This window comes from Chrysochloris asiatica, unplaced genomic scaffold, assembly GCF_000296735.1.
Source record: "Chrysochloris asiatica unplaced genomic scaffold, ChrAsi1.0 scaffold00014, whole genome shotgun sequence".
Lineage (NCBI taxonomy): Eukaryota > Metazoa > Chordata > Mammalia > Afrosoricida > Chrysochloridae > Chrysochloris > Chrysochloris asiatica.
Window position 1 is genome coordinate 1,588,676 of NW_006408532.1, and position 24,632 is coordinate 1,613,307.

Below are 24,632 nucleotides of genomic sequence, written 5' to 3' on the forward strand. Positions count from 1 at the left end.
GTGTGTTGAGTTTCGTGAAGACCCAAGCGCGTCCTAGCCTGGCGCAGAGGGATAAACGTGTGTACTCGGGTGGGAATCTTGACTGCCTGGGAATTTGGGGTCGGTCCAGGGATGGATGTGAGCTGTTGGTCAGAGAAATGGCGTAGGAATCTTGTGCGGGGGGGTGGGGGGAGGAATGAAAGCCGCAAAATGTGTTTCTGCGTTTCTTGAGATGCCGGAGGCAAGAATTACTGAGTGTTCCCTCCCACTAAACTCCCCTCCCCCAGCTTTTAAAACAACCCCTTGAACCCTGGAAAACGTATTGTATTCATCCATCCAGGGCTCGAGCTGTGCTACGGACAAACACTCCAGCGTTGTTGCAATTTTTTTTTTTCCTTTACCCTTGGACGACCTACTGATTAGCTTGAGTGACTCCCAGATTAAATTTTCATTCCCTACTTTCTTTGAAAGAAATGCCCAGATGCGTCAGTAAAACACGTCTGTGTATACGTGTAGGCGTCCGCGTGCCTGGGCGCGGGCCTTGTGCAGGCGCCGAAGCACACGTCTTTGTGAACACACGCGCACGCGCATCTTTGAGTTTATGGTCTTACCCGTGCGTTTGGGACATCTGTGCACGAGCAGCGTGCTCACACATACTTGAACCGTCCAAGATTTTTGCAGATACACAAAACACGATCTCTGAAAAAGCGCACTCACGGGTTTAGGTAGAGTTGTTGGAGTACACAAGTCTACACGTTCTTGTATTTACCGCTTTACAGACGTCGTCTTCCTACCTGACACTGGACGCAGACCTGATACGCACATGTTGACCCTAGTTCTACATTCGTGCTGGCTGTGTTTTTTGCCAACAGAGATGAACATAAGCTTTGGCACACAGGAACAGGAAGCCACGTGCTTGTGCATCCCATGCACACTAACTATACTTACGTCTAAAAGTTATCCATGCATGTGCAAAGTATGATTTTTGCTGTCTCAACTCTGTGTCCTGTAAGATAAACTGCAGAGATCCTGGTTATCGCCTTACCTCGTCCTGGGAAGCAGATCACTTCAGGCTGGTGCTTCCGTCCACAATTAAACGGAGCCAAACCCGCCTCCAAAGTAGCCTCACAGCCAGAACATTGGGACCCTGTAACTGATTTTTAAAATTCTTCTCCACAATTTATTCCCCAAACCCCCCTTCACCACAGCCTGGACGTCACCTTCGATCCCCCAAGAAACTAGGTTCAGTTTTGAGTTGTGGGGGTCGGATGGCAGCTTGGATTTTTCTGCTTGCCAGTTTGTTGTTTCTTCCAGAAGTGGTGCGGTCAGAAGGTGGGGTCGACTCACATCAGTGGATCTGTGCACATGGTTCGTATAGGGGGCTGAGAATGGGCCTGAGGTTCTCCAGGGTTTAAAGACTTGCTGGTGCCCAATGTTTCTCAGGAATGGAAAAGTTCTTAATAGGAGGAGGAGGGTGGTGAGGAAGAAGAGAGAATGATGAATTTAATGAGCGCCTACTATATTCCCAGTCTTTTATAGTCATGATCTCTGTCTGTCTTCATCACATCACATCCCTATTGTTGTTAAGTGCCGTCGAGTCGATCCCGACTCACAGTGACCCTGTATAGGGTTTCTGAGGATCGGTAGAGGAGGCTATTTATCCTCAATGAAAAGGGCAAAAACAGGCTGAGGTGTTACATCATTTGCTTATGGTTACATTGCATGTTAATAGCAGAGCTAGGATTTGAGCTTATGCCTATTCAGTTTCTACAGTCATGCTCACCCCCCTTCCAGGCTAGAGAGAGACCAGGAAGAGCAGAAGTTGCTACACACTGGCTGGGCCATACATAGATTAAGCCCTCGCTCACTTGAAGTCTTGCTATGCTAGTTGCCACCCCCACCCCCGGGAGTCACAACTCTCCCGCTGGCTCATGTCTCTCAGTCTCAGTCGAGTTCCCAAGAGGCAAGCCTGGCAGCCCGCAGCCCGCAGCTCGGAGCCCAGCCCGACGAAGGCCGAGTTTGGCGGGAAGTGACCGAAGGCTTCCGAAGGTATGCCCCAGGCCTGCTTTCCCGGGCTTCTCCAGCGGGTGCCGGAGGCCGCGGCTCCCGGGCCTGCCCCTCGGCTGAGACAAGAGGGGGATCTCCTCGAACATCTCTAGCTGTGCCTTCTTAGGATAGAGACGGCAGGAGAGAGCGTTTAATTTTTATTCCCGAAGAAATCTCAAGAAACTGTTCATAGCTTTAAAAGTCCACACTCGGAGCTCTCCCTCTTCCCTCCCTTACGCTGCCTCTTTCCAACCTCGCCCACCAGCTCCCACCATCTCGTCTCTCTTCTTTTGACTCTCCCCTCCCTCTCGGGTCTCCCGCCTTCCCGGAGCACGCGCTGCTTGGGCCCTGGGCGGCCAATGACACGGCGGCAGGACGTGATGTCAGGCGCGGCTGTAGAAAAGGCGCGGAGGCTTGCGCTGGCGCGGACTGCAGAGCCGGGGCTGGGCTCGGCGCGCGCTTGGAGAGCATTGCGCGCGGCTGGGCCCGCGGCCGGCGGCTCCTCCTCCCACTCTGCTCCTCCTCCTTTTTCTCCTCCTCCACCTCCTCTTCTTTTCCCTCCTCCTCCATCTCTCCTCCCCCTCCTCTTCTTCCTCCTCCTCTTCAATTCTCTTGGTGGCTCGACTCGGCTCGCTGGCTTCGGAGAAACCCCTACTCCAGTCTCCGACTCAGCGCCAAACTGGTCGCCCTGGGCTCGGGGCACGCACCTCGGGGAGGGGAGGGGTCCAGGCAACTGGGCTGCCGCGGGCACCTAGCCGCTCCCGGGTGAGCCCCGAACCAACCGTCGTTGCCTAGAGCAGAGTTTGCTCCCCTGCTTTGCGCCCTGGGCGCCGAAGCCGGGCGGGCAATGCCCGCGGCGTGAAAGCGCCCGCAGCGGGCGCCGACCTCTGCCCTGGTCTCCCGTCCCCCTCCCCGTGCCCTGGTGACCCCGGCTTTGGCGCCGCAACCCAGGCGCCCCGCAATGTAGCTGCTCCTGCGCCTCGGGGGGGAGGCGTCCTGGCCCTCGGGCGCCCAGGGCCCAGAGCCCGGCCTGGGGGCACAGCCGAGCTCGGGCGGGGCCGGGGCCGGGGCCGCGGTGGCGATGCACCCGGTCCGTTAGCGCCGGGAGCGCCTGGCAGCTGAGGCGGGGGACAAGCCCTCCCGCGGAGGAGCCGCGCTCCCCGGCCCCGCCGGTCCCGCCGCGATGCTGTTCCACAGTCTGTCGGGCCCCGAGGTTCACGGGGTCATCGACGAGATGGACCGAAGGGCCAAGAGCGAGGCTCCGGCTATCAGCTCCGCCATCGACCGCGGCGACACGGAGACGGTAGGCGCTCGGCTGAGGGGTCGGGGCTAAGAACTGGACCGGGGCCGGGCCGATCTGCTTCTCCTTTTCTCTTAAGTTTGGGGGCAGTTTGGGGAACGAGCGTCCTTCGTGCCGCACGGGACTGGGCTCTGGGAATCCACAGGCAGGATGCAGGGCCCGGAGCTCCTGGCCTAGGGAAAGCCCGACTGCCGGGACGAAGGAGGAAAACGTGATTGAAACCGAAATCTCGAACTCAGAGGGTTGGGGAGCCATTTCTCCCAAAGTGGGAGCGAAGTCTGACTCATTGCCCAGGCGACTACCACCGCACCTCCGGCCAATGGCCCTGCGCCCTCCTCCTTTCGGCTCCGCTGCTGCGAATCAACCGGGTGTGTTGGGGTTCCAGTGGACTTGGGCTGCTCCCCGCCTTTCCGCACACCGGGTTTCTTCCGTAGCGCGGTTTCAGGGGCCAGAGTCTTCGTGGCCAACGCTTTTCGTTGATGGCGTCCGGATCCTCCCGGCTCTTGCCCGGCCCGATTTGGCCAGCCAGGGCCTCCAAAGTTCAGGCTCTGCTTTAGCTCTTTGCAAAAGGAGTCCATTAGGATCTCCACGACTGGCTCCGCCGGCCCTGCCCCAAATAGCCAGTTCCTGCCTTAGGCCTCCCCAGAGACTCTACCGAGCAGACACTACCCAAGACAAGCCCAGAAATGACCTTTAGAAACAGCTAGGAGGTAGGGAGTACGGGCCAAGCGTCCTTTGCTCCAAGAGCAAGAGCAGCAGTTCAGTACTCTGGCTTTGGAATCCATTGAGAACTCAGTTAGATTAGGGAAGATTTGGGTTGGGCACCCAGAGACTTTGAGAGTAATCCTGCACGACATGCACCATCTCTCAACTCTTTGACCTGTGTTCAGGATCCAACAGGACCTTCCCCCTCCCATCCACCAGCGTGGGAGAGGTGGTGGCATAAGGGCCAGGAGTCGCTGCAACCTACCCTGGCCTCAACCTTTGGATCCTGAGAGCAATGGGCTGGAAGGTTAGGGATTCCGTCTGTGTGTCCGGAGAAGTCTGTGTGTGGAGTGACTTTCAATGGTCACTCTACCCCCTTTGCGGGGGTGGGGCTCAGCGGAAAGGCTCCTTTAAGGCACAATTTGGGGGAGCTGTTTGAGAGCTTGACTGGAGCGACTCTGCTGAACCTTTCTAGGGAACAGCCTGGGAGAAGAGGAGGGGAGAGAAGTAAGGCGGGAGAGACATCTAGGCCAGGAGTCCAGCCTGGGCCTGTGGCCGACTTGTGCTGCAGAGGCGGGCCTAGGTTCTGAGCTGTTCAGATACGATACGGCCTGTTGGGGTCGGGGCAGAGTATTGGGCGCTTTAGCAGCACCCTCCGCGTTTAGGGCTAGCCCGGGCCACGAAGGGGCAGCTTGGGTCTTTCCTTTTGCGGCGGTGGCGGGGCTGCAGCCTGATGCAGGCGCTGCCTTCTCCGGCCTCCCTCCCTCCGCAGACCATGCCGTCCATCAGCAGTGACCGCGCAGCACTGTGCGCTGGCTGCGGGGGCAAGATCTCGGACCGATATTACCTGCTGGCGGTGGACAAGCAGTGGCACATGCGCTGCCTCAAGTGCTGCGAGTGCAAGCTCAATCTGGAGTCGGAGCTCACCTGCTTCAGCAAGGACGGCAGCATCTACTGCAAAGAAGACTACTACAGGTAGCCCCCCCCCCCACTTCAGGACCCACTGCCATATAGGACCCCTATCTCAGGGACCATCTTTACCACCACCCAGGGGGAGGGTTCCCTATTCAGGAACCCACCCACCCCCATACTATAAGGAAACACTAGTTGGGTGAAACTGGGAAGCTCTTGAAAGTGTAGGGACCCAGAGAAAACAACAAAACTGCCTTCCCCTCAGAGTTTTGACCATAAATAAGCTTGGACTGGTTGGTGTTCTTGCACCCTTATCACTTTGGAGTTTCTTGGGCATGCCGGAGAAGGCGGAAATAGGCACCCTCAAACTCAGGCAGTCTGAGCTTGTTGTGCTACAAAGTTGGAGGGAGAGCTGGGGGAGTGGGTGCATTTCCGGGTCTTTAGGCAAGATGGGAGTGAAAGCTGGCCAGGATTAAAGGACCGGAATAAGTAACAGGCTCCAAATTTCCTGTGTCTCCTTTCTTGGTTTAGGATTAGGGTCTGTTTATATTCTCTCTTTATTCGTCTCTGTTTCTCCCAAGTTAACAAAAACCTGTGTAAGCTTCAGTGGCACTAGTGTGGAGGGTAGGAGTAAAGGATGAAAAGGGGGTAAGTGGGTGGCACCCCACTCATAAGCAAAGCTTTCCTAGAGTTTGCTCAAGCTTTGGGTCAAGTAGAAGCCTTTGAAGGGATGGAAATGGTTAAGGGGAGCAATAATTTATGGTAGGATCAGCTCCCTTTTGCCCTATTTTCCAATTAAAGCCGGTTTGTACATCTTGAGGAGGGGGTTGCCCCCAGCGGCAGCAGCGGCACCTGGAGGAGGGATAAGGGAGAGGGGTTGCGCGACCGTGTGTCCCCATAGCCCCTCCCTCAATGGTTCCTACAGGCGGTTCTCTGTGCAGCGCTGTGCCCGCTGCCACCTGGGCATCTCGGCATCGGAGATGGTGATGCGCGCCCGGGACTTGGTTTATCACCTCAACTGCTTCACGTGCACCACGTGTAACAAGATGCTGACCACGGGCGACCACTTCGGCATGAAGGACAGCCTGGTTTACTGCCGCTTGCACTTCGAAGCGTTGCTGCAGGGGGAGTACCCCACGCACTTCAACCACGCCGACGTGGCAGCTGCGGCGGCCGCGGCCGCAGCAGCTAAAAGTGCGGGGCTGGGCGCAGCAGGGGCCAACCCGCTGGGTCTTCCCTACTACAATGGCGTGGGCACCGTGCAAAAGGGGCGGCCGAGGAAGCGCAAGAGTCCGGGTCCGGGAGCAGATCTGGCGGCCTACAATGCTGGTGAGTGTGAGGCTCACTGAGCAATTCCTTTTGGCCGGGGGCTAGTGCGCATCGTCGTCGTCGTCGTCCGCGTGCAGAGAACTTGAGTGTGTAGGGCTTGTAGTAGGTACTCTAGTCTACAGCCTGCCTGGGCCCTAAGACCTGGGCGGCCCGGGCTGGAGGGACATTAGCCTCTTAGATATTAGCCCACGTGCCTTGGGCTGGAGCAGGAAGAGAGGGCATTAATCCTTGACTGTCCCTGGTGCCAGTTCTTGTAGCTGAGAAATTGTTTTTTAGAGGCGGCGTTTTGGTTTGGGTCTTTCCTCTCCTTTGCTGGGCGGAAAGTGCAGGGATAGGAAAAACGAGGCGGCGGAAACACCGAGCCGCGACAGCCGCTGAAGCTGGGAAGCTTAGGAGCGAGGCTGGGCGGCTAGGGTCCCAAGAGAAACAGCCAGCGCTGGCCAGGGGCATTAGCTTGGCCTGGCTTGCTTCCCAGTTGGATGAAATGCCCCGAGGGCGATAGGCTAGGGGAACTCGCTCCCTGGAGCCTATTCTGAGCAAGAGTTTCGGGTCATTATGCTCGATCTCCTACTCAGCCAGCTCCTGCTTTTCCTGGGCTCTTTTTCCCAAGTTCTCGGCGTTTGCTGGCTCTAAGTGAGGGCCACAACCCTTGGAGCCTGGCGCTGGGAGTTGAAACCAGAGCAGCCCTGACCTCGCACTGGGGGGTTGGAAATAGGGATGCGGAGAGAAGAGAGACCCCCGTTTCGCATTTCCAGCATCTTTGAACCCTAGGCCGTTGTGCAAGTCTCTGCCCCCTCCAGTGCCCCTCCCTGCTGAGGACAGCTGCTGAGGTTCTGAGGCCTGGCAAATTGAACCCTCAACATCTGCCCCAAGTCTGGGCCGCCCGGAAAGGTTTATGAAGCCCAGGGCTTCCGAACTAGAGTTTATTTGCAATCATTTTCTGTAATTTGCGAGATCGTCGGATTGAGGAGATTTTGTTTTCTTCTTCCTTTTCACCTCAGTCAAACCACAACTTGGTGAAAAAACAAACAAACAAAATAAAAATAAATCCAAGTGTATGGACTAAGGGGAGGGGACCGAGATGCGGAGGAACTCAGAGAGCTATTATTTTGATCTTTAAAATGTGAGCTGGCTGCGGAAGGAAATCGGATGTGGGTGTGGAGGGGCTTTGCTCCACTGAAGTTGCTTATAGGAGGGTCCTGGTTTGTGTGTATCGCTGTAAGGATCTGGGATAAAATGCAGCCCCTAGTTTAATAAATGTTGAGGTAGCCGCAGACGTGTCCTCAGCTGCGAAAACCGTGGGGAATTTAGGATTTGAAGGCTTTACCAAAAATACCACTTTTCAGAACTTGCATCCCTCATCTCTCACCACCCCGAAAATGAAGACTAAACTGAGCCCGGGCCGTATCCCCTCCAAACAAAGCCGCGCCTATTTACTAAATGGGGTCTGCAAACTGTCGGAAGAAGCAGCCTGCGCTCTGAGGCCCCAAGGCTCACGGTGGGTGGGGAGCGTGATTGTTTTCCCTGAGACGCTGATTAGGAGACGGGTTTGGAATTGAAGGGTATAAGGTGCTGAGACCGATATGGTTTTTGCTGCTCCTCGGCCGCCTCCGCTACCACTTACCCTTTGTGGTGCCTCGATGCCCTGAGGCTGTCCGCTTCAACCCTCCCCCCCCCCCCCCCCCCGCCTCTGTGGTGTCTTGCTGCCCCAAGACTAAGTTTCAGGAGATTTGGCACCTCTACAAGACACTATCACTTAATCTCCTGATTATGTTCTCTTTGGTTTCCCCTTTTTCCCTTTTCTGTTCGCTCTCTAGCGCTGCCCTCTTTCTCTCGGTCTCTGTTTTCCTGTCTCTCTGGGTTTCCCAGTTTGCGTGTGTGTTTCTCATTCTTGGTGTGCGCATCTCAGGCCTTGGCCCCGGCTCTTGGTACTAACAAAACGGCACGGAGCGCGCCGCCAGCGGCTATGTAGGGCCTCCGTAGGTCTGGTTTACGTCCTTCCCCTCCTGGGCACCGGCGGGAGCGATATGACTGTGGTGTGAGCTATTGAAAGAGAGATACTGAAAATAGGGGACTGTGGAGGGTCCGGCTGCGGACTGTGCATTGTGTGTGCGCGCACGCGCGCGCTTGTTTCTCACAGTGAGGACATGGGCTTGTTTGTGTGACTGCCCCACACCCAGGAGTCCAGCGACATTGATCCCTTGAAAAGCCCTCGATTTAGAGGACAGTCCGGCAGGAGAAACACGGTACATTATTAAAAGGTGGTGAACCCTGGGCACAGTGGGCATGAGGTGCCGTCTGTGCGTCCGGTTCTTGGTTTAAGGGAGTACAACCCAAGCCGCAGGTCAGAAAGTCCTTCCGGAGAGGGGGCCGCCGCGTCCCTCCTCCTGCTGACCCCATCTCCAGAGGCGGAACCGAACCCCCCCTCCACACACACACTCCCAAGCGGGGTTGCCCCGCAGGCCGGGTGTGCGGGCAGGGCGGCCTGAGCGGACGCGGGGTCAGGCCGCGCATTTTGCGCCAGGGTTTGCGCGTCATGTTCTGCAGGAGAAAGACCTGCCAATTTGCTTCCATAAAGGTTATAGGCGACGAGGTATTATTACCCTTTAGGGCAGTTCTGTTCTGTCATATAGGGACACTGAGTTGTAATCAACTTGACAGTATTCAACAACATCCAACAACCACCTGATAGCTAAGAATCAGTTATTCTTTGTTGTCAGGGCCTCAGGAGTTCCGCGCGGACCGGCCGGACGAAGGGGCCTACCCCAGCCCCAGCTTTTTGTGTGTGTGTGTGCCTGGCGGCGTAATTACTGATTTGATTCCAATCCATTATTTAGACAATTGAACCTACAATCTCGTCTTTAGTAAAATGAGGCGAAGTCAGATTTGATTACAGGTTCAGCCCCAGCGACAAGAGCTCGAAACCCGATGGGTTAATAACAGATCACGAGTAAATTATTCATGATTTTACGAGCTCTTTAGCTCCATTGAATCGGCCTAATTGAGAGGAAAAAAAAAAAAGAAGAGAGAAAGCCCGGGTCCTCCTCCCCTCAGCCCCTCGCCCCTCCCGAGATCCAATCCTAGGGAATCTCGACTCGGCCGGGAGTTAGGGGTCTGGGGCACAGGCTAAGCCTAGGCCTAAGGGACCTCTTTTCCTCCACCATCACTTTCCCCTCCCTCAGTACAAGCCTTTCTCAAGCGGCAGGTTTCTTAGCATTTCCCTCTCCCTTCCCATCTTTTCCTCCTTAATTCCACTGGTGTAAGGGCTTCAGAAAAGGCCTCTCATACTGGGACCGATCTCCTCCAGTTCTCCAGACCCAGGATTCCTTACTCTCATGGTAACCCTCCTCCACACATTTCCCTGTTCCCAGCCTTATTTTCTTCTCAGGCTCTCTCTTATTTATTTCTCAGTGTTTGTAGCCGTCTTTCTCCGTTTCTTTACCATCTCTCTCTCTCTCTCTCTCTCTCTTTTTTCTTGTTTCTTTCCCTGGCTCTGTCCATCTTCCCTCTTTTTTCTATTTTCTTTCTATTCTTTGACTATCTACCCCTGACTCTATTGCTCTTTCTGTCTCCCTCCCCCACGGTACCTCCCCCCACCTAGGCCACACTTGGGGCACCTCCCTTGGGCGCATGGGGCTCGGGGTTCCCCATGGAGCTCATTAACAGGAGCGAGGCCCAGGCGGGGGCTGGGCAGAGGGATGGGCCCCCAAATCCCCAGGGGGCAGCCTGTCTCCCCCCCCTCCCCATCTGGGGCCTGGGGGCAAGAAGAAGGTCACTCCCAAGGCTCAGCGGGCAGTTTCTGTGGATGTGGTTGGGAGTTATTCTCTGGGCCCCTTAAATTTATGGACCTTGCTCCCATTCCTCACCCTGGGCACTCAGTGGGAACACAATTGGAGTGGAAGACTTGGGGTTGGTGATATGAGAAGTAGCCCTTTACTGTCAGCTCCAAAGTCAGGGGCAAGACCTGCATCTTGCAGATTCTGTCCATAGGAACTATTCCCCAGCAAGGCTGGAAGGAGGAGAGCAGTACTTGGGGGTAGGATTGTTAGATAAAATGCAGAACTTCCTGTAAGTTTAAATTTCAGATAAACAACGAATACATTTTTAATATAGGTATGTCCAGTGAATTATTTGGGATACTTTAAACTAAAACATGATCTATTATTTATCTGAAATTCAAATTTAACTGAGTGTACTGTAAATTTCCTCCCAAATCTGGCAACTCTTTAATGGCTGTTATGGGGCCTGAGATAGCTTCTCAGGCTCCTAATTTACAAGGACCAAGTTTAGAAGACTTCAGAGTTGAATGTAGGCTCAGCATTACCAATGGTGTGGCTCTGTGCAAGTGGCTTCATCTCCCCACCCCAGCTTCCGTGTCCTCATCTCTAAAATGAGGTGAACGGGTAGTAGCGACCTCTTGAAGCTGTTGTGAGTGAAGGTTCATTAATATGTAAAAAGTTAAAGGCATATAGTAGGTGCCTAATATATGTTCCTTTCTTTTTCTAACTTTCTTCTCTTTATCAGTTCCAACTCTCACTCTCTTTGTGACTTCAGACAAATCAATTAACCTCCCAGAGCCTCATTTGCCCCCTTTGCCAAACCAGAAAACTGCCTCCGAAGGCAACAATGAGGATTAAACTATGACATGTATTTCCCGTCCAATGCCCCAGCCCAACTGGCATTCAGTACTTTTGGTTGTGGAAACTAATGAAGGCAGAAATAAAAAATGAATTTTTCAGTCAGCGCCTTCCAGATGTCTACCCTAGACTCTGTGGGGAGAGCTGAAAGATAGTCACTCCTCCTTAGGGAGTACTGGGAGAAATGGAAAGAGCGTGGGTCGGAGTTCCTGTGTAACTAACTGTGTCCACTGCCAAGCAACTTGTGTTTCTGAGCCTCAGTCTCAAAATCTGTTAAAAGGGGGAAATAATGCCTGACTCCTTAGAGTTGTTTTGAGAATTCAAAGAGAATGTGCCTTAGCATATCACCTGGATCAGTGAGTTATAGTTATTATCATTCTCATTGTGCTATTGTAACATAATGGCTCAGAGTGGTTTTTTGATTCTTGCAGAACTGTGGTTGAATCCCAGATCCTGTATTTTCCAACTGTAAAGTCCCCAGGCAGGATGCTTTCTCTTTAGGGGGTCTCATAATATCCCCACTCTCTTAGTCCCAGGATAGACACATTTAGTATCAGGTGGGATTGGTGTGGACCTTGAAGGCCAGGGTGGGTCGGTAGGTTCACCTGCCTACTCTGCATCCCCTTCCTAGCGCTGAGCTGCAATGAGAATGATGCGGAGCACCTGGATCGAGACCAGCCGTACCCCAGCAGCCAGAAAACAAAGCGTATGCGTACCTCCTTCAAGCACCACCAGCTTCGGACCATGAAGTCTTACTTTGCCATTAACCACAACCCCGACGCCAAGGACTTGAAGCAGCTTGCGCAGAAGACGGGCCTCACCAAGAGGGTCCTCCAGGTCAGCCAGGGCCAGGGTGGAAAAGAGGGCATGTGCAGCTGCCAGGAGCTGGGACAGAACTCCACACCAGCCCAGGCCATGGCAGAACCCTCAGCTATTGTATCTATAATTCTATTTCTTTATATTGCTTTCTCTTTCTATCTACTCATTTTGTCTCTCTACCTGTGTCATTTTTTCTAACATATGTCTTTTCTTTTTTCATTTTTTTTCTCAGTTTTTCTTTGCCCTTCTCTGTCTTCACACCAAGTCTCTTCTTTTTCTTGTAAACAGTTCTTACCTACTTTTTATCACACATGTAACACTAAAATACACTCACACTGTAAGAGGTTCAAACATTTCAGATACATCTAGAGTCCCCTCATTCTCATTCTCATCCTAGGATGTGCCTCAAAGGAAACAGCTGTTAGTTGCTGCCTCTTCTCCTCACTTTCCCTCATTTGTCTCCTTTGTGTGTGTGTGTGTGTGTGTGTGTGTGTGTGTGTATGTGTGTGTGGGTGTCTCTATCTCATTACTCTCTTCCTCTTCCTTTTATTTGTCCTGGCATCTCTCAGGATTTTCTTTCAGTTTCTTTTTACTGTCTTCCAGACTCCCCTGAAAGCAAGGTTGCAGGCAGGTCCCATGGGGTGGGAAAGAGAGGCTTTCAAAGGTCTGCCCAAAGGGTGGTGAGGGAAGCAGGTGGGCCAAGGGGGTGGTTGCTTCTGAAACTGAGCACTTGGTATATGAAAGTATTGTCTTACTAAAGAGGGTTGGGCTGGGGAGTCAGCACTCTCACTAGATTTCAGTCTATCTGTGATACAAAAGGTGTTACAAAAGTCAGTCTAGGAGGTTTCAAGTCCCTGCATGGTACAAACTCACAACAGAGTCTTGAGCTGCCACTTCTGAATCTTCAAGTTTTATTTACTCTTGCTCTGTGGTCGTGCCTGGGCAAGTCACTTAATTCCTCTGAGCCTCAGTTTCCTCATCTGTGAGATGGGCACAAGAAAACCAACCACAGGATTATTGGAGGAGCCATTGAGAGAATAAGTGTTCATTGCAGAGCCTGATACTTAATTGCTCAATGGATGGCAACCAAGTTGCTGTCAAGTTGATTCTGACACATGGAGACCCCATGTGTTTCAGAGTAGAAGTGTGCTCCATAGCGTTTTCAAGAGCTGATTTTTTTGGAAGTAGATCACCAGGCCTTTACCCCCAGGTTCTTCTGGATGAACTCCAGTCTTCAACCTTTCCATTATCAGTCAAGCATATTATAATCATTTGAACCATCCAAATACTCCATCAGTGGTGGTGGTTGTTAAGTCAGTTCTGACTCAGTAACCTTGTATAGGGTTTCCGAGGAGCGGCTGGATAATGGTGGTGGTTTCTAAGTGCCCTTGAGTTGCTTCCAATTCATAGCGATGTTGTATAGGGCTTCCAAGGAGTGACTGGTGGTTTTGAACCACTGATCTTGTAGGTAGCAGTCCAATGTGTATCCTACAGCACCACACACCAGTGGATGGTAGCTAGTATCAATTAGTATTAATTAACTGATTAGAATTAGCTAGTATGAACAATTATTCTGATTGCTGGACCTCAGTTTCCTTACCCATGCAGTGATAAGGCTGGAAAATTCCTTCCTCAGAAGGAGTCCTGGTGTGGCACTGCAGAACACAAAGTCAGCAGTTGAAACTCACTAGCTGTTCCTCAGAAACTCTATACAAAGTCGTTATGAATTGGAACAGACTGGAGGGCACTTCACAACAACATTACTCTGAAGGTGTGGTTATAAGAGTGTTTTTAGGTAAGGAAACTGAGATGACATGATCCGACCAGGGTCTCACAACAGAAGGGGAGGTATCTGGGTAGGAGTCGAGGTCAGTCTGACCCACTCTCCAGTCCAGTCCCTGTGTGGGATTTAGGTCTGTAGGTGACATTGAAGGGTTAAGGGTAACAGTGGTAGGCACCCACTGGTTCACAGCCATCCTATAAAAGTTTCACAGTCAGAAATAAACAAATTTTGAACAGCAACAATAAAGCATGTGTGACGGCTGTGAGGGGATGGGCCTGTGATATGGGCGTGGTTCCACAGACCTGGGAGGGATGGAGTCTGGACTCCTAGGCAGGCATGATCTCTGCTCCGACTCCTGCGCGCTTAGTGATGCAGGTGAGGGAGGCAAAAATAGGATGCTGGTGCGCTTCTCTGGACCTACCCCTGGGCCTTAAACTTCCTGTGCCCGCCCCCCCTTGGGTCCGTTTTGCCCATACCCTAAGTCTGACTGGTCTGGGTAGGCAGCCAGCAGTGCTTCCTAGTCCATTTCCCTCAGACTTTACCTATTTGGGGTTTGTTGAGAAAGCCTCCTTGCCTCTCTCTCCTCTCCTCAGCCCTGAACTGGCTTTGTAACCAGGACTTTAGGTCCCTGATACTTCCTTAAGGACACTAGCCCAGGGACCTTGGGGGTCATCCACCTTTCTCCTAGTTAATAAGGGATTTTGTTCCTCCTCTTAGCCAAAGGTGCTCCGGTAGCATAGTGGTTATGAATCGGGCTGCTAACCTAACAGTCAGCAGTTGAAATCTACCAGCTGTTCTGCAGAGGAAAGATGAGGCTTTCTGATCCCGTAAAGATTTGTACAGGGTCACTATGAGTCGGAACCAACCAACTCCAAGGCACATAACAACAACTTAGCCATATGTCCTTATTTTGGGGATGGAGCAGGGAAAAGGGGTGGTGAAACAGGCAGTAAGTACCACGAGCAGGGACTTAAGAGTCAAGTGGAGTTGGGTTTGGGAAGACCCGAGTTTGCTTGACTCCTCCCAGTCAGTGGCTTTGTGCCTTTGTTAATTTAGTTACTTTATAAGAAAGCCATAGCTTTCGTATCTGAAAAATTGGCACAGGGTGTGTTTCTTCCCTAGTTATCCAGATTAAATGAAATAGAGTAAGAGTCTCAGTCTGGAGTGAGGAGCCAGTCTCTGAGGCATGAGGTTTGATTGCTTGATTTAGGGGTGGGGAGAGGGGTTGCTATATGAAAGTGAGAGCTCAATGAACAATCAGTGAATGCCCATTAAATAGTTGCCTCATTTCTGGGTCTATACTAACTTAATGGTACTAGGTCTTGGGCGCCCCCTGCAGGTTCTCCCCCCAAATTTGTGGCCCAACTCAACCCTTCTGAAAACGCCACCAGGGCAGCAGGGCAGGGCTGAGGTTGAGCTGTGTTCCCTGAGGGAGAGGATGCAGTGCCTGCTGTGTGTGCATGTGTCTCTATGAGTTTCTAGGGCGTTACTGAGTCTGTCAGTAACACATAAACACCACCATGGCAGGCCTCTGGGATTTGGAGTGACCCTGGGCAAGTGGCCACAACTATCATATGAGGATAGTAATAGTATCAACTTCATTGAGTGGAATGAAGGAATAAATGAGGAATAAATGATATGGTATACAGTATAATTTAGAGAGTATATGTTAGACAGTTCATGTATGTTAATTTCTCTTTCACATATACCTGCAGACCAAATCATGGCTTATCTAGCAATCTCTTCTGCACACATTGAACATTTCAATTATCCTCATTTTTCAGATGAGGAGACTGAAGTTCTGAGACTGAAGGGTAGGATCCTTGTCTTGAGTCCTACAGTTAACAAGGGATGGAGCCAGGAGTCAAGCCCAGATGACTCTGGTTCCAAAGCTTTTTCCAATATAGCACAGTGTAGGGATTGTGGTCTCCCTGCCCTTGTATTTACTGCAGAATGCAGCAGTGCAAATAGAAGAGTAGGAGGTGGTCATAGATACCATGTCTTGGTAGGAAAGCAGGAACCCTGTTGTAAAGCACTTAGTGAATAAAAAGTGCTCACATTTGTCAGCAGCAGCATGACAACCACAATACTCACTCTTCATCAGTGGCCAAGGTTGCTGGGAGACAGAATGGCTCCTTGAACAGAGAGGTCCATTAAGACATGAAGCCTTGCAATATGTGGAGACCATTCCTCAGCTGGTAGATGCCTCTCTAAATTGCTTCTCTCCCTTCCTGAGGAATGGCCAGGAAGGAAGAGTACTAAGATGCTCTGGGCCTGGTGGAACAGGAGGTGGGGATGGTAAGCTGATTTATTCTGAAGGTGAGGGTCTCCTTAGGGGTTCCTAGTGTGACACATTTTAACCACCAACAATTTAAAAGCATTCTTTGGATCATTACTGGCCTGTGAGAGAATTGAGGAGCTGAGAACTCCAGCTTTTCTGTTTTCCTTCCTTTTTTTTTTTTTTGAAAAAAAGTCCATAGTATATTATTTGTATAAAGAGTAAACAAAGTGCCTATAGAGGGTTACTTTGACAATAAACAGAGACCGTGGTGATGTAGCCTATCAAACAAGTTTAAATGGCAAGTTTATTGTTGCCAGTGAATGAATTCTGAACACTCTTCCAGGCTCAAAAGGTGAGAAGGAATGACATTGAACTAGTGCTAGACAGCATTAAGCAAAAGTTTTTCAGATTCTTGATCATAAAGATCTTTCTGGTTCACACTGAATCAGAGACTAACCATTTTTGATTACCCGGCTACCTCCAAGCAAACTGGAAATTATTTATTGGATCCTGAACTCCATAGTGCCTCTGTTGTTGTTGTTAAGTGCCATCAAGTCAGTTCTGACTCATAGCAAACCTGTATAAGGTTTCTAAAGAATGGCTGGTGAGTTTGAACCGTTGACCTTGTGGGTCAAACCAACCTTGTGGTCCAGTGTTTTTCCTACAGCATTACACCAGGACACTAGCTAGGCTTTTCTTTCCAGTTCTTTGTCATAGGTTGATGGTCAAACTAGTGATCAGTTCTTGTAGATGGAAGGTAAGTTTTGAAACACTCTAGGGAACAATGCAACGTATGTGGCGTCTGTTTAGACTAGTCTAGTTGCATACAGTTTCAGCAACCCAAACCAGTGCTGGAACAGCTTGGCCCAAAGTGGTAGAGTTGTAGAAGGATGTAGGATATACACTGACATTTCTTCAAAGCATGTAGAATAGCATCCAGGTTCTTGGGATCAACCCTGATTAGAGGTGTGCAGCTGAGGAAAGTACTGGCACAGGTTTAGTTCTCAAAAATGAAGGTCATACAGCAAAATACCTATTCCACAGCTGCCCCCTTGTGCATAAACAGTTTCTTAAACATGGATACTATGGGTCACCCAAGGGGACAGGAGCTAAGCCACTAGAGAAACAATTCAAAGTTTTAAGTCCTGATGGCAGGAATATAATCGTCTCTGTATAGAAACAATAATATGAAAACTGGTGTCTAAGATTTGAAAAAACTTGGTATCTGTCACTGTATAGATATTGAAATTTGATGGCTTATTGATCTTTATCTTGAATTTATGTGCCAGAAAAACATTTAAGATCTACCGGCAGCTAGGTAAAAGCAATCATTTTAACATATTATTTTGGTCAGTATCTCTTGTTTTGAAATTTTCTCTGTTTTCTTACCTGTTTAACAAATACTGGTGTGCTGATCTCCTGCCATGTGCTGAGTGAGATGTGAAACACAGAAGAGTCATTGGTGAGCAGGACAGTGAAAAAGTCCCCTCTAGAACATAGAATCTAGTGGGGAGACAGTTGTATAACAAGGTGCTATATGTATAATTAAAATGAGTGTAAGATTACTTAACAAGGATCCTGAGATCAAATAAGTTTGGGCAATGCTAAAGATTTACTAATACCGTTCTCTTGGAGATCAGCATGCTAGCATTAATTGTTGTTAAGTGCTGTTGAGTCAGTTCCAACTCTTTTCAACCCAAGTTTGGATTTTCAAGGAGCGACTGGTTGGTGTGAACCACCAACCTTGCAGTTAGCAATCCAGTGCTGATCCTCCATTGCCACACTAGAATACTGGAAATTTTTAGAGTATAAGCTTTGCCTAATCTAGCATATACCAAATTTATTTGACTGCCACTCTTTATTTCCATGTAACCCTTGAAAAATAAAATTGAAAAAGTGCTAAGCCAAAACCAAAATCTGTTGCCACTGAGTCAATTCCAACTCATATGGAGCCAATAAGGACAGAGTAGAACTACCCTATAGGGTTTCCAAGGGTGTCATCTTTACAGAAGCAGACTGCCACGTCTTTCTCCTGTGGAGTAGCTAGTGGGTTTAAGCCACCAACCTTTTGGTTAGCAACTGAGCACTTTAATCACTGTGCCACTTCGTTTCCTTTTAAGAAGTGTGAGGAAGAGAAAATGAGAGTTTGTAACACAGGGATTTGACCTGGTGAAGGAAGGGCTCTCTGAGGAAGTGAGGTTTAAATCAGGGCTGATTACGTCATTTCAGCCTCAGTTTTCCAACCTTTAAAGTGAGCATTATCCTTCTGTCATTTACACAGAGGTAATGGTGAGTTTCCCATCCAATCATGGATGGCTCAAGCTGGATGGAGTTACATAGGTGGTTTGGCCAGAACCTCTAATTTTGGGGAAGAAACTGAGGTCTGGAGAGATGGGGGTGTTCTGGTGTGGTGCTGTAGGATAAGCGCTGGACCACAAGGTTTATTTGAACTGGTTCAAACCCACCAGCTGTTTCTTGGAAACCCTATACAGGGTCGTTTAGAGTTAGAACTAACTTGACAGCACTTAACAACAATAACAGCAACAACCTGACCACATAGCAAATTAGTTGTAGCCCTGGGGCTGCAACCAAGAATTCCTGATTTCCAGTCTAATGCTTATTACTTTTGATTCTTTAATGAAAGTGTATTATAAGAGTTATAAATAATGCAACATGGTACTCCCATTATGACCACAGGGATCCAATAATCCGTGTGTAATTTGTTTTGTGTGTTGTTGAGTTGGTTTTGACTCACAGCCATCCTGTATAGGGTTTCCAAGAGCAGCTGGTGGTTTTGAACTGCAAACCTTGCGGTTACCAGTGCTTATTCTGTAGTGACAGATGGTTAAGGGCATGGACCCAGCCTGCTGGAATTCAATCTCAGTTCTTCCTCTTACTGTACCCCAGCTCACTGAACAGGTAGGAAAACAGAAGTAGGTCTAAGTCTCTCCTCACCTGTAAATTGGCAGTAATAATAGTACCTACCTTATAATGTTATTATGAGGACCAAATGAGTTATTGTGTGCAAAATGCTTTGAACTTTGCATAGCCGGTGCCTGGAATTTAGTGAATGAATATTTTTTTATGACATTGTAATACCAGAGGATATGCCATATTTCATCCTTTTCTCATATGATACTCATTACTTTTTCCTTGTGGCTATGTGGAGTTACAGTATCAAGACTTCTACCTTACCCCATTTGGTTGGACATTTTGGATACCACCATTAGTTTGATGTTGTAAAAAATACTGTGATGGGCATCTTTGGGTATGAAGATTTTGCCTGGTTTCCTTAGAGTCCTAGGAGGGGACTTGCTAAGCAAATTGATTTCCTTTATGAAAGAATTATGAGGAAGGATGTTTGTGAGGAAAAACACAGCCTGTAGGGCCAGCTGTTAGAGGAAGAAAAGGCAAATAGCTACGTGGACTTGTGCCTCTTCATCCACCCAGAACTTTTTGCGTCTCCACTATGCATCAGACTGAGGCACTTGGCCTGGCATTGCGTTCTGGTGATTCCATACCTGTGCTGGGTCTTGTCCCAGATACACGTCTCTGACAACTACAGAGCTGTTATGGGTAAGAGCAAAGATTGAAGGGAGATAGAGAAGGATTCCAGTTTAAGATGGGTAGAGCAGATCACTTTCTTCCTTGTGGTATCTGCTGTAGAGTCCTAGCCTGTTAGAACCTCAAGAGGTCATAGATATCATGTGGGATAGTCAAGTAGGGAAACTGAGGCAAGCCCCGAGGTACTAGTCCATGGTCACTTGACTAGTTAATAGCAGAGCCAGAACTGGAAACCACATACAGTGTTCTTTGTACTGTATAGTTGCTTCTCTGCTTATTCACCTGTTAATTCATTCACTCATTAATTCATTGGCTGACATCAGAATAATGTGATAGATGAGAATATGGACTTTTTACAGTGGCTAGGCCTGGATTCGAATCGGGCTGCGAACCTTAAGGGCAGTGGTTCGAAACTACCAGCCGCTCCGCGGGAGAAAGATGAGGCTTTCTACTCCCATAAAGATTTACACCCTCGGAAACCCTGTACAGGGTCGCTATGGGTCGGAACCGACTCAACAGCACTTAACAGGCCTGGATTCCAGTCTCTGCTTGGCCTCTGTGTGACCTTGGGCAAGTGATTCAACTCTTTGAGCCTCTCTGAGTTTTCATTCTATAAAATGGGAATAATAATAGTTCTTGCCTAAGTCCTGGTGTGGCGCTGTGGGTTAATGAACCAGACTGCAAAGCCGTTTGAACTGCAAGGTTGGCGGTTCAAACTTACCAGCTGCTCCTCGGAAACCCTATCCAGGGTCTCGCTATGGGTTGGAACTGACACGATGGCACTTAACAACAACAAAGATGTACTGTTTTGGAAACCCTAAGGAGTAATTTTACTCTGTTATATGGGGTTGCTATGAGTCAGAATAAGGAGCTCTGGTAGCGTAGTGGTTACGAATTGGGCTGCGAGCTGCAAGGTCAACAGTTCAAAACTACCAGCTGTTCTGCGGGAGAAAGATGAGGCTTTCTGCTTCCGTAAAGATTTACAGCCTCGGAAACCCTGTACAGGGTCGCTATGAGTCAGAACCGACTCCACGGCACATCACAACAACATGAGTCGGAATGGACTCTTTGGCAGTGGGTTTTGGGTTGGGTGTTTGACGTGGTGCCATGCATATAGTAAAAGGTCCATAAATGCTATTGTTATTGTTGTTAGGTGCAGTTGAGTTGGTTCTGATTCATAATGACCCTAAGCACAACAAAACGTATATTAATATATATTATTGATTCTTTTCCTTTGCCAGTCCCTGTTCCAAGCTCTGGGGACACAAAGATGATTTCGGTAGGGTCCTGCCCTCAAGTACCTCTTGGGAAGGGACTTACTAAGATGCCTGAGAGAGAACCCTATGTAAACCCTGCTTAGGGTGAAAACACAACACAACACAAAGCCTCGGAGCAGGCTGGTTCTTAGTTGAGTTGTTGAGTTTTCATCCAGAAGGTTCCTAGCTCCTCTAATCCAGTAAAGAAGAGAAGGCAGTTGTTGAAGATGTTGTCATTGTTTACAAGCCCACTTTTAGGGGCAACGCCTGAAAAATAGCAAGCAGCCAGCAGCTAACCAGTTCCAGCCCTTCCTGAGGTCTTAGAGCCTTAGACAATGAGCAACACACCCGGGCTTCGGGGCTTCGAATACACACTGGCTTATATTTACATAGGCTCAGACAGTGGCAAGGGGAGTGGTACCAAGGCTCCAACCTTCCTCATCCTGCTGTGTGTCCTTGGTCAAGTCACTTCCTCTTTCTGTGCACCTCAGGGACTACTCCATCAGTCCTTCTCTGGACCAAACACAAAGTATCACCCGTACACATTTCTGCAGGCTGGACAGGGAAGGAACACCCTTCATTCCACTCCTCCAGCCTGAAGAGCATTCTGGGGTGGTCTTGGAAGCACTGTATTTATTTGCAAGCCCCCAGAAGAGGTGACAGGCCTCCTCTGGGCAGAAAGCCAGGGAAAACGTGCTTTCTTCTGAGGCTAGAGCTTTGTTTCCTGACTTCAGAGTCCATTTCTTCCTCCTTACTCCAAGATCCTTGCCGCGTTTGTGCTTTTAATTGAGCCCAAATTGTGTCAGGCCACCAAAAAGGCGGGTTTGAGGCCACAAGCCCCTGCAGTCAAGTGATCCCTAGAGGAGGGTGGGGCCAAGAGCTATCCATTCCCACCCCTGCCACAGACATTGGGAAGACAGACAGATGCAGACACATCTGGAAATGAGCAACTGGACACCCCAGAATCCCTTGACTTCCCCAGGCCCTTTGTTTTATGGGGAGGCTTCTGGAGGGTGTTTTCTTCACACAACGGGAAGTGAAGGGGCCCTGCCTTTTGGGCTTTTTTTTTTTTTTTCCTTGAGAAGGTACAAATCCCCGCAGTAGCCTGATTTCCCAAGCTTCTCCCAAAGACCTCTGCATAGACCTCTGAGTACAACTGGTTGTCTGTGCAGTTAGATGGTAGACGCTTACCCTTGTGTGTGTGTGTGTGGGGGGGGAGGCAGGAGGGAGCTGTGTAAATGAGTTTCTGTGTATGTCTTTGAGTGTGAACAGGTGGGTGTGCATAGGTATGTGTGTAGATGTATGCATGTATGTCTGTCCATGTCCAAGGAAAAGTGAAAGCCAAACACAGTCTCTGTTTTTGACATTTTTTGAATGCCAAGCTTAGTTCTAACTGTTCCTGCCCCACCTCCCTCATATATGGATACTCAAATGTATTAGGTTGAGAGAGGAAATCTATGCAAGGGAACAGCCAGGCCCACATTACAACCTTCTAGGCCTTGATTAATCAATTTGGACAGCTGTTCCCACTCTGCCCTGATACCTGAAACCCAGTGGCTTCTCCAACTGGTGGTGGCAAGAATGCAGATTGGTGTCTTTTTTTTTTTTTTTTCTTTTATCCTTTGCCTTTTAGTAACTATTGATTCCTATGTGTTCTTTTCATCAATGTAGTTCAAAGGGGCTTCAAAAAGTTGGTGGAAAATTCCATCATCTTTTCATTCCATTTTCCACAAACTTTTTGAAACCCCCTCAATGTTTCCCAGATATATGGACCATGAAACTCTTTAAAAAATTATACCAATAAATTGCAGAATCCATTTCTATTGTGTGCTAAAATGTAATGAATGCCCCCCCCCCAAAAAAATAAAAAGTTTCTCAAGCAATACTGCAGAATCGTCACCACTAGCAAATACTTGGTTTGTGTGAATCTTTTATTAGAGTATTGCTGTTGTTTGCTGTCAAGTCATTTCTGACTCATAGTGACCCTGGATAGGGCTTTTGAGAGTGATGGGTGGATTTAACTGCCAACTTTTTTTGCTAGTAGTCCAGTGCTTATCCTGTAGCATCACAGGATCTCAGCTTCTAGAATAATGCTGGCCAATCAAAATATAATGTGAACCATTATGTAATTTAAATTTTTCCTAGTTGTGATGTCGAGTGATTGTGACTCCTAGGGACTCTATAGGACAGAGTGGACCTGCCCTCCAGGGTCTTCTGGGCTGCAGCATACTGGAGCAGATCACCAAGTCTTTTCTCCTGCAGAGCAGCTGGTGGCTTCAAACCTCCCACCTTTCAGTATGAAGGAAGGGAAGCTCTGAACCACTGTACTGTCAGGGTTCCTTATATTTTCTAGTAGCCACATTCAAAAAGGGAAAAGAACCATCCTGTTGTGGTGCTGTAGAATAAGCACTGGACTGCAAGGTCAGTTTGAACTGCAAGGTCTGTGAAAAACTCACCAGCTGCTCGATACCCTATTCAGGGTCACTATGAGTCGGAGCATAACAAACATCAAGTTTAAGAATATATTTAATCCAGTTATACCCCAAATACCATTTTCACCATGTATTCAATATAAAAATTATTGTTGAAATTAGTTTACGTTCATATATATATTTTTTAATACTAAGTTTTCAAATCTGGTGTGTATTTTCAACTACCAACTAGTCACGTTTGAGCTAGTTACATTTCAGGTGTGACTAGCAGGTACGATCCGTGGGAATGCAGCTCAGCTCTAGAACTTGATAACAGAAAGAGAAACTCGGCATTAGCCAATTTGAGAAAATGAAATTTGTGTTTTATTAAGAACAAAATATTGCCAGTTTGATACCTATTTGCCCCCTATTACCATCCTGGATACTGCCCCCAACCTCACCCCTCACCTCTGCAAAACACTGATTAGCATCTCACAGAAACCACAATCTGGGGATTGGCTCTGCTAGCCCCATCCTTCGCCCTCTGCCTGCCCTCACCTAACCAGCCCTTCTATCTCGCTCGCTACAGGTCTGGTTTCAGAACGCCCGGGCCAAGTTCAGGCGCAACCTCTTACGGCAGGAAAACACCGGCGTGGACAAGTCGAGCGACGCGGCGCTGCACACCGGGACGCCGTCGGGCCCAGCCTCAGAGCTCTCCAACGCCTCACTCAGCCCCTCGAGCACGCCCACCACCCTCACAGACTTGACTAGCCCCACCCTGCCAACTGTGACGTCCGTCTTAACTTCTGTGCCTGGCAACCTGGAGGGCCACGAGCCTCACAGCCCCTCACAAACGACTCTTACCAACCTTTTCTAATGACTCGAGTCCCCTCCCTGCCCTGCCCCACAATTTCTTTAAAAAAGAAATTATCTTTAGTTGAATTCCAAGTGTATTTTTAAATAGAGGCTTTGAGCAACTAACTAACCACATTTTAGGATCTCGCCTGGGAACAGAGGAAAAAAAAAAAAAGAATTGCGTGTTTGGCTAAACGCAGCTGGTGTGGACTGAGGAATTACTTGGAAGATCTATCTGCAACACAACATTTGTGTCACTGTACAGTTTTGTGGACTGAGCGAGGAAAAACAACAAATAATTTAAGTTGGCTAGAGCTTCTGTATTTTCAAAGACTGCCACGTGCCTTAGGAATACTGTTTTATCTCCATACTTTGGATGACTTGTTCATTTTTCTCTCCCTCTTTTTCTCTGTATATTTATGACCAGAGCAAAAATGTTAAAAAAAAAAAAAAAAAAAAAGTTTGTTACTTTGAATAGTCTAAAAAGAAAAGGAAAAAAGAAAAAAAAAAAAGGAAAACTCAAACCCCCTCCAACGGTCGCTTTGTTGTTTTAGAATTTTAAGGTGGAAGTCTGTTCAAATATCAGAATTTGTAAAATCTAACCAATAATAAAACCACTTATCAAAATGGCTTGGTGCCACTGCTGTTGAGTTGAATCTCACAGGACTTAATGGGTCTTTTTGGAACCCAGAGATACACCCTGGGGTCTCCACTTATATATCAAATGTTTATGGGGTCCCTCTTCTGTGCCAGGC

At 48.9% G+C, this 24,632-nt stretch overlaps 1 protein-coding gene across 2 annotated transcripts; it reads left to right on the forward strand.

Moving 5' to 3' along the window:
* The first annotated feature begins 2,452 nt into the window (after positions 1 to 2,452).
* Positions 2,453 to 24,357, forward strand: LHX2 (LIM homeobox 2). 2 transcript variants are annotated; one of them, XM_006834749.1, is made up of 5 exons: positions 2,453 to 3,328; positions 4,803 to 5,005; positions 5,868 to 6,271; positions 11,540 to 11,745; positions 23,612 to 24,357. In XM_006834749.1, exons 1-5 carry the CDS (start codon positions 3,209 to 3,211, stop codon positions 23,897 to 23,899), a joined length of 1,221 nt encoding a protein of 406 aa, XP_006834812.1. In that variant the 5' UTR covers positions 2,453 to 3,208; the 3' UTR covers positions 23,900 to 24,357. The 2 variants fall into 2 exon arrangements, with proteins under 2 accessions (XP_006834812.1, XP_006834811.1); XM_006834748.1 differs by having other exon boundaries at positions 3,209 to 3,328; positions 5,844 to 6,271.
* The last annotated feature ends 275 nt before the right edge of the window (positions 24,358 to 24,632 follow it).

Coding starts and splice junctions, on each gene's coding strand:
- LHX2 (XM_006834748.1), top strand. CDS start 3,209: ATGCTGTTCCACAGTCTGTCGGGCCCCGAGGTTCACGGGGTCATCGAC. Junction 3,329..4,802: donor ACCGCGGCGACACGGAGACG/GTAGGCGCTCGG, acceptor CTCCCTCCGCAG/ACCATGCCGTCCATCAGCAG. Junction 5,006..5,843: donor TGCAAAGAAGACTACTACAG/GTAGCCCCCCCC, acceptor GTGTCCCCATAG/CCCCTCCCTCAATGGTTCCT.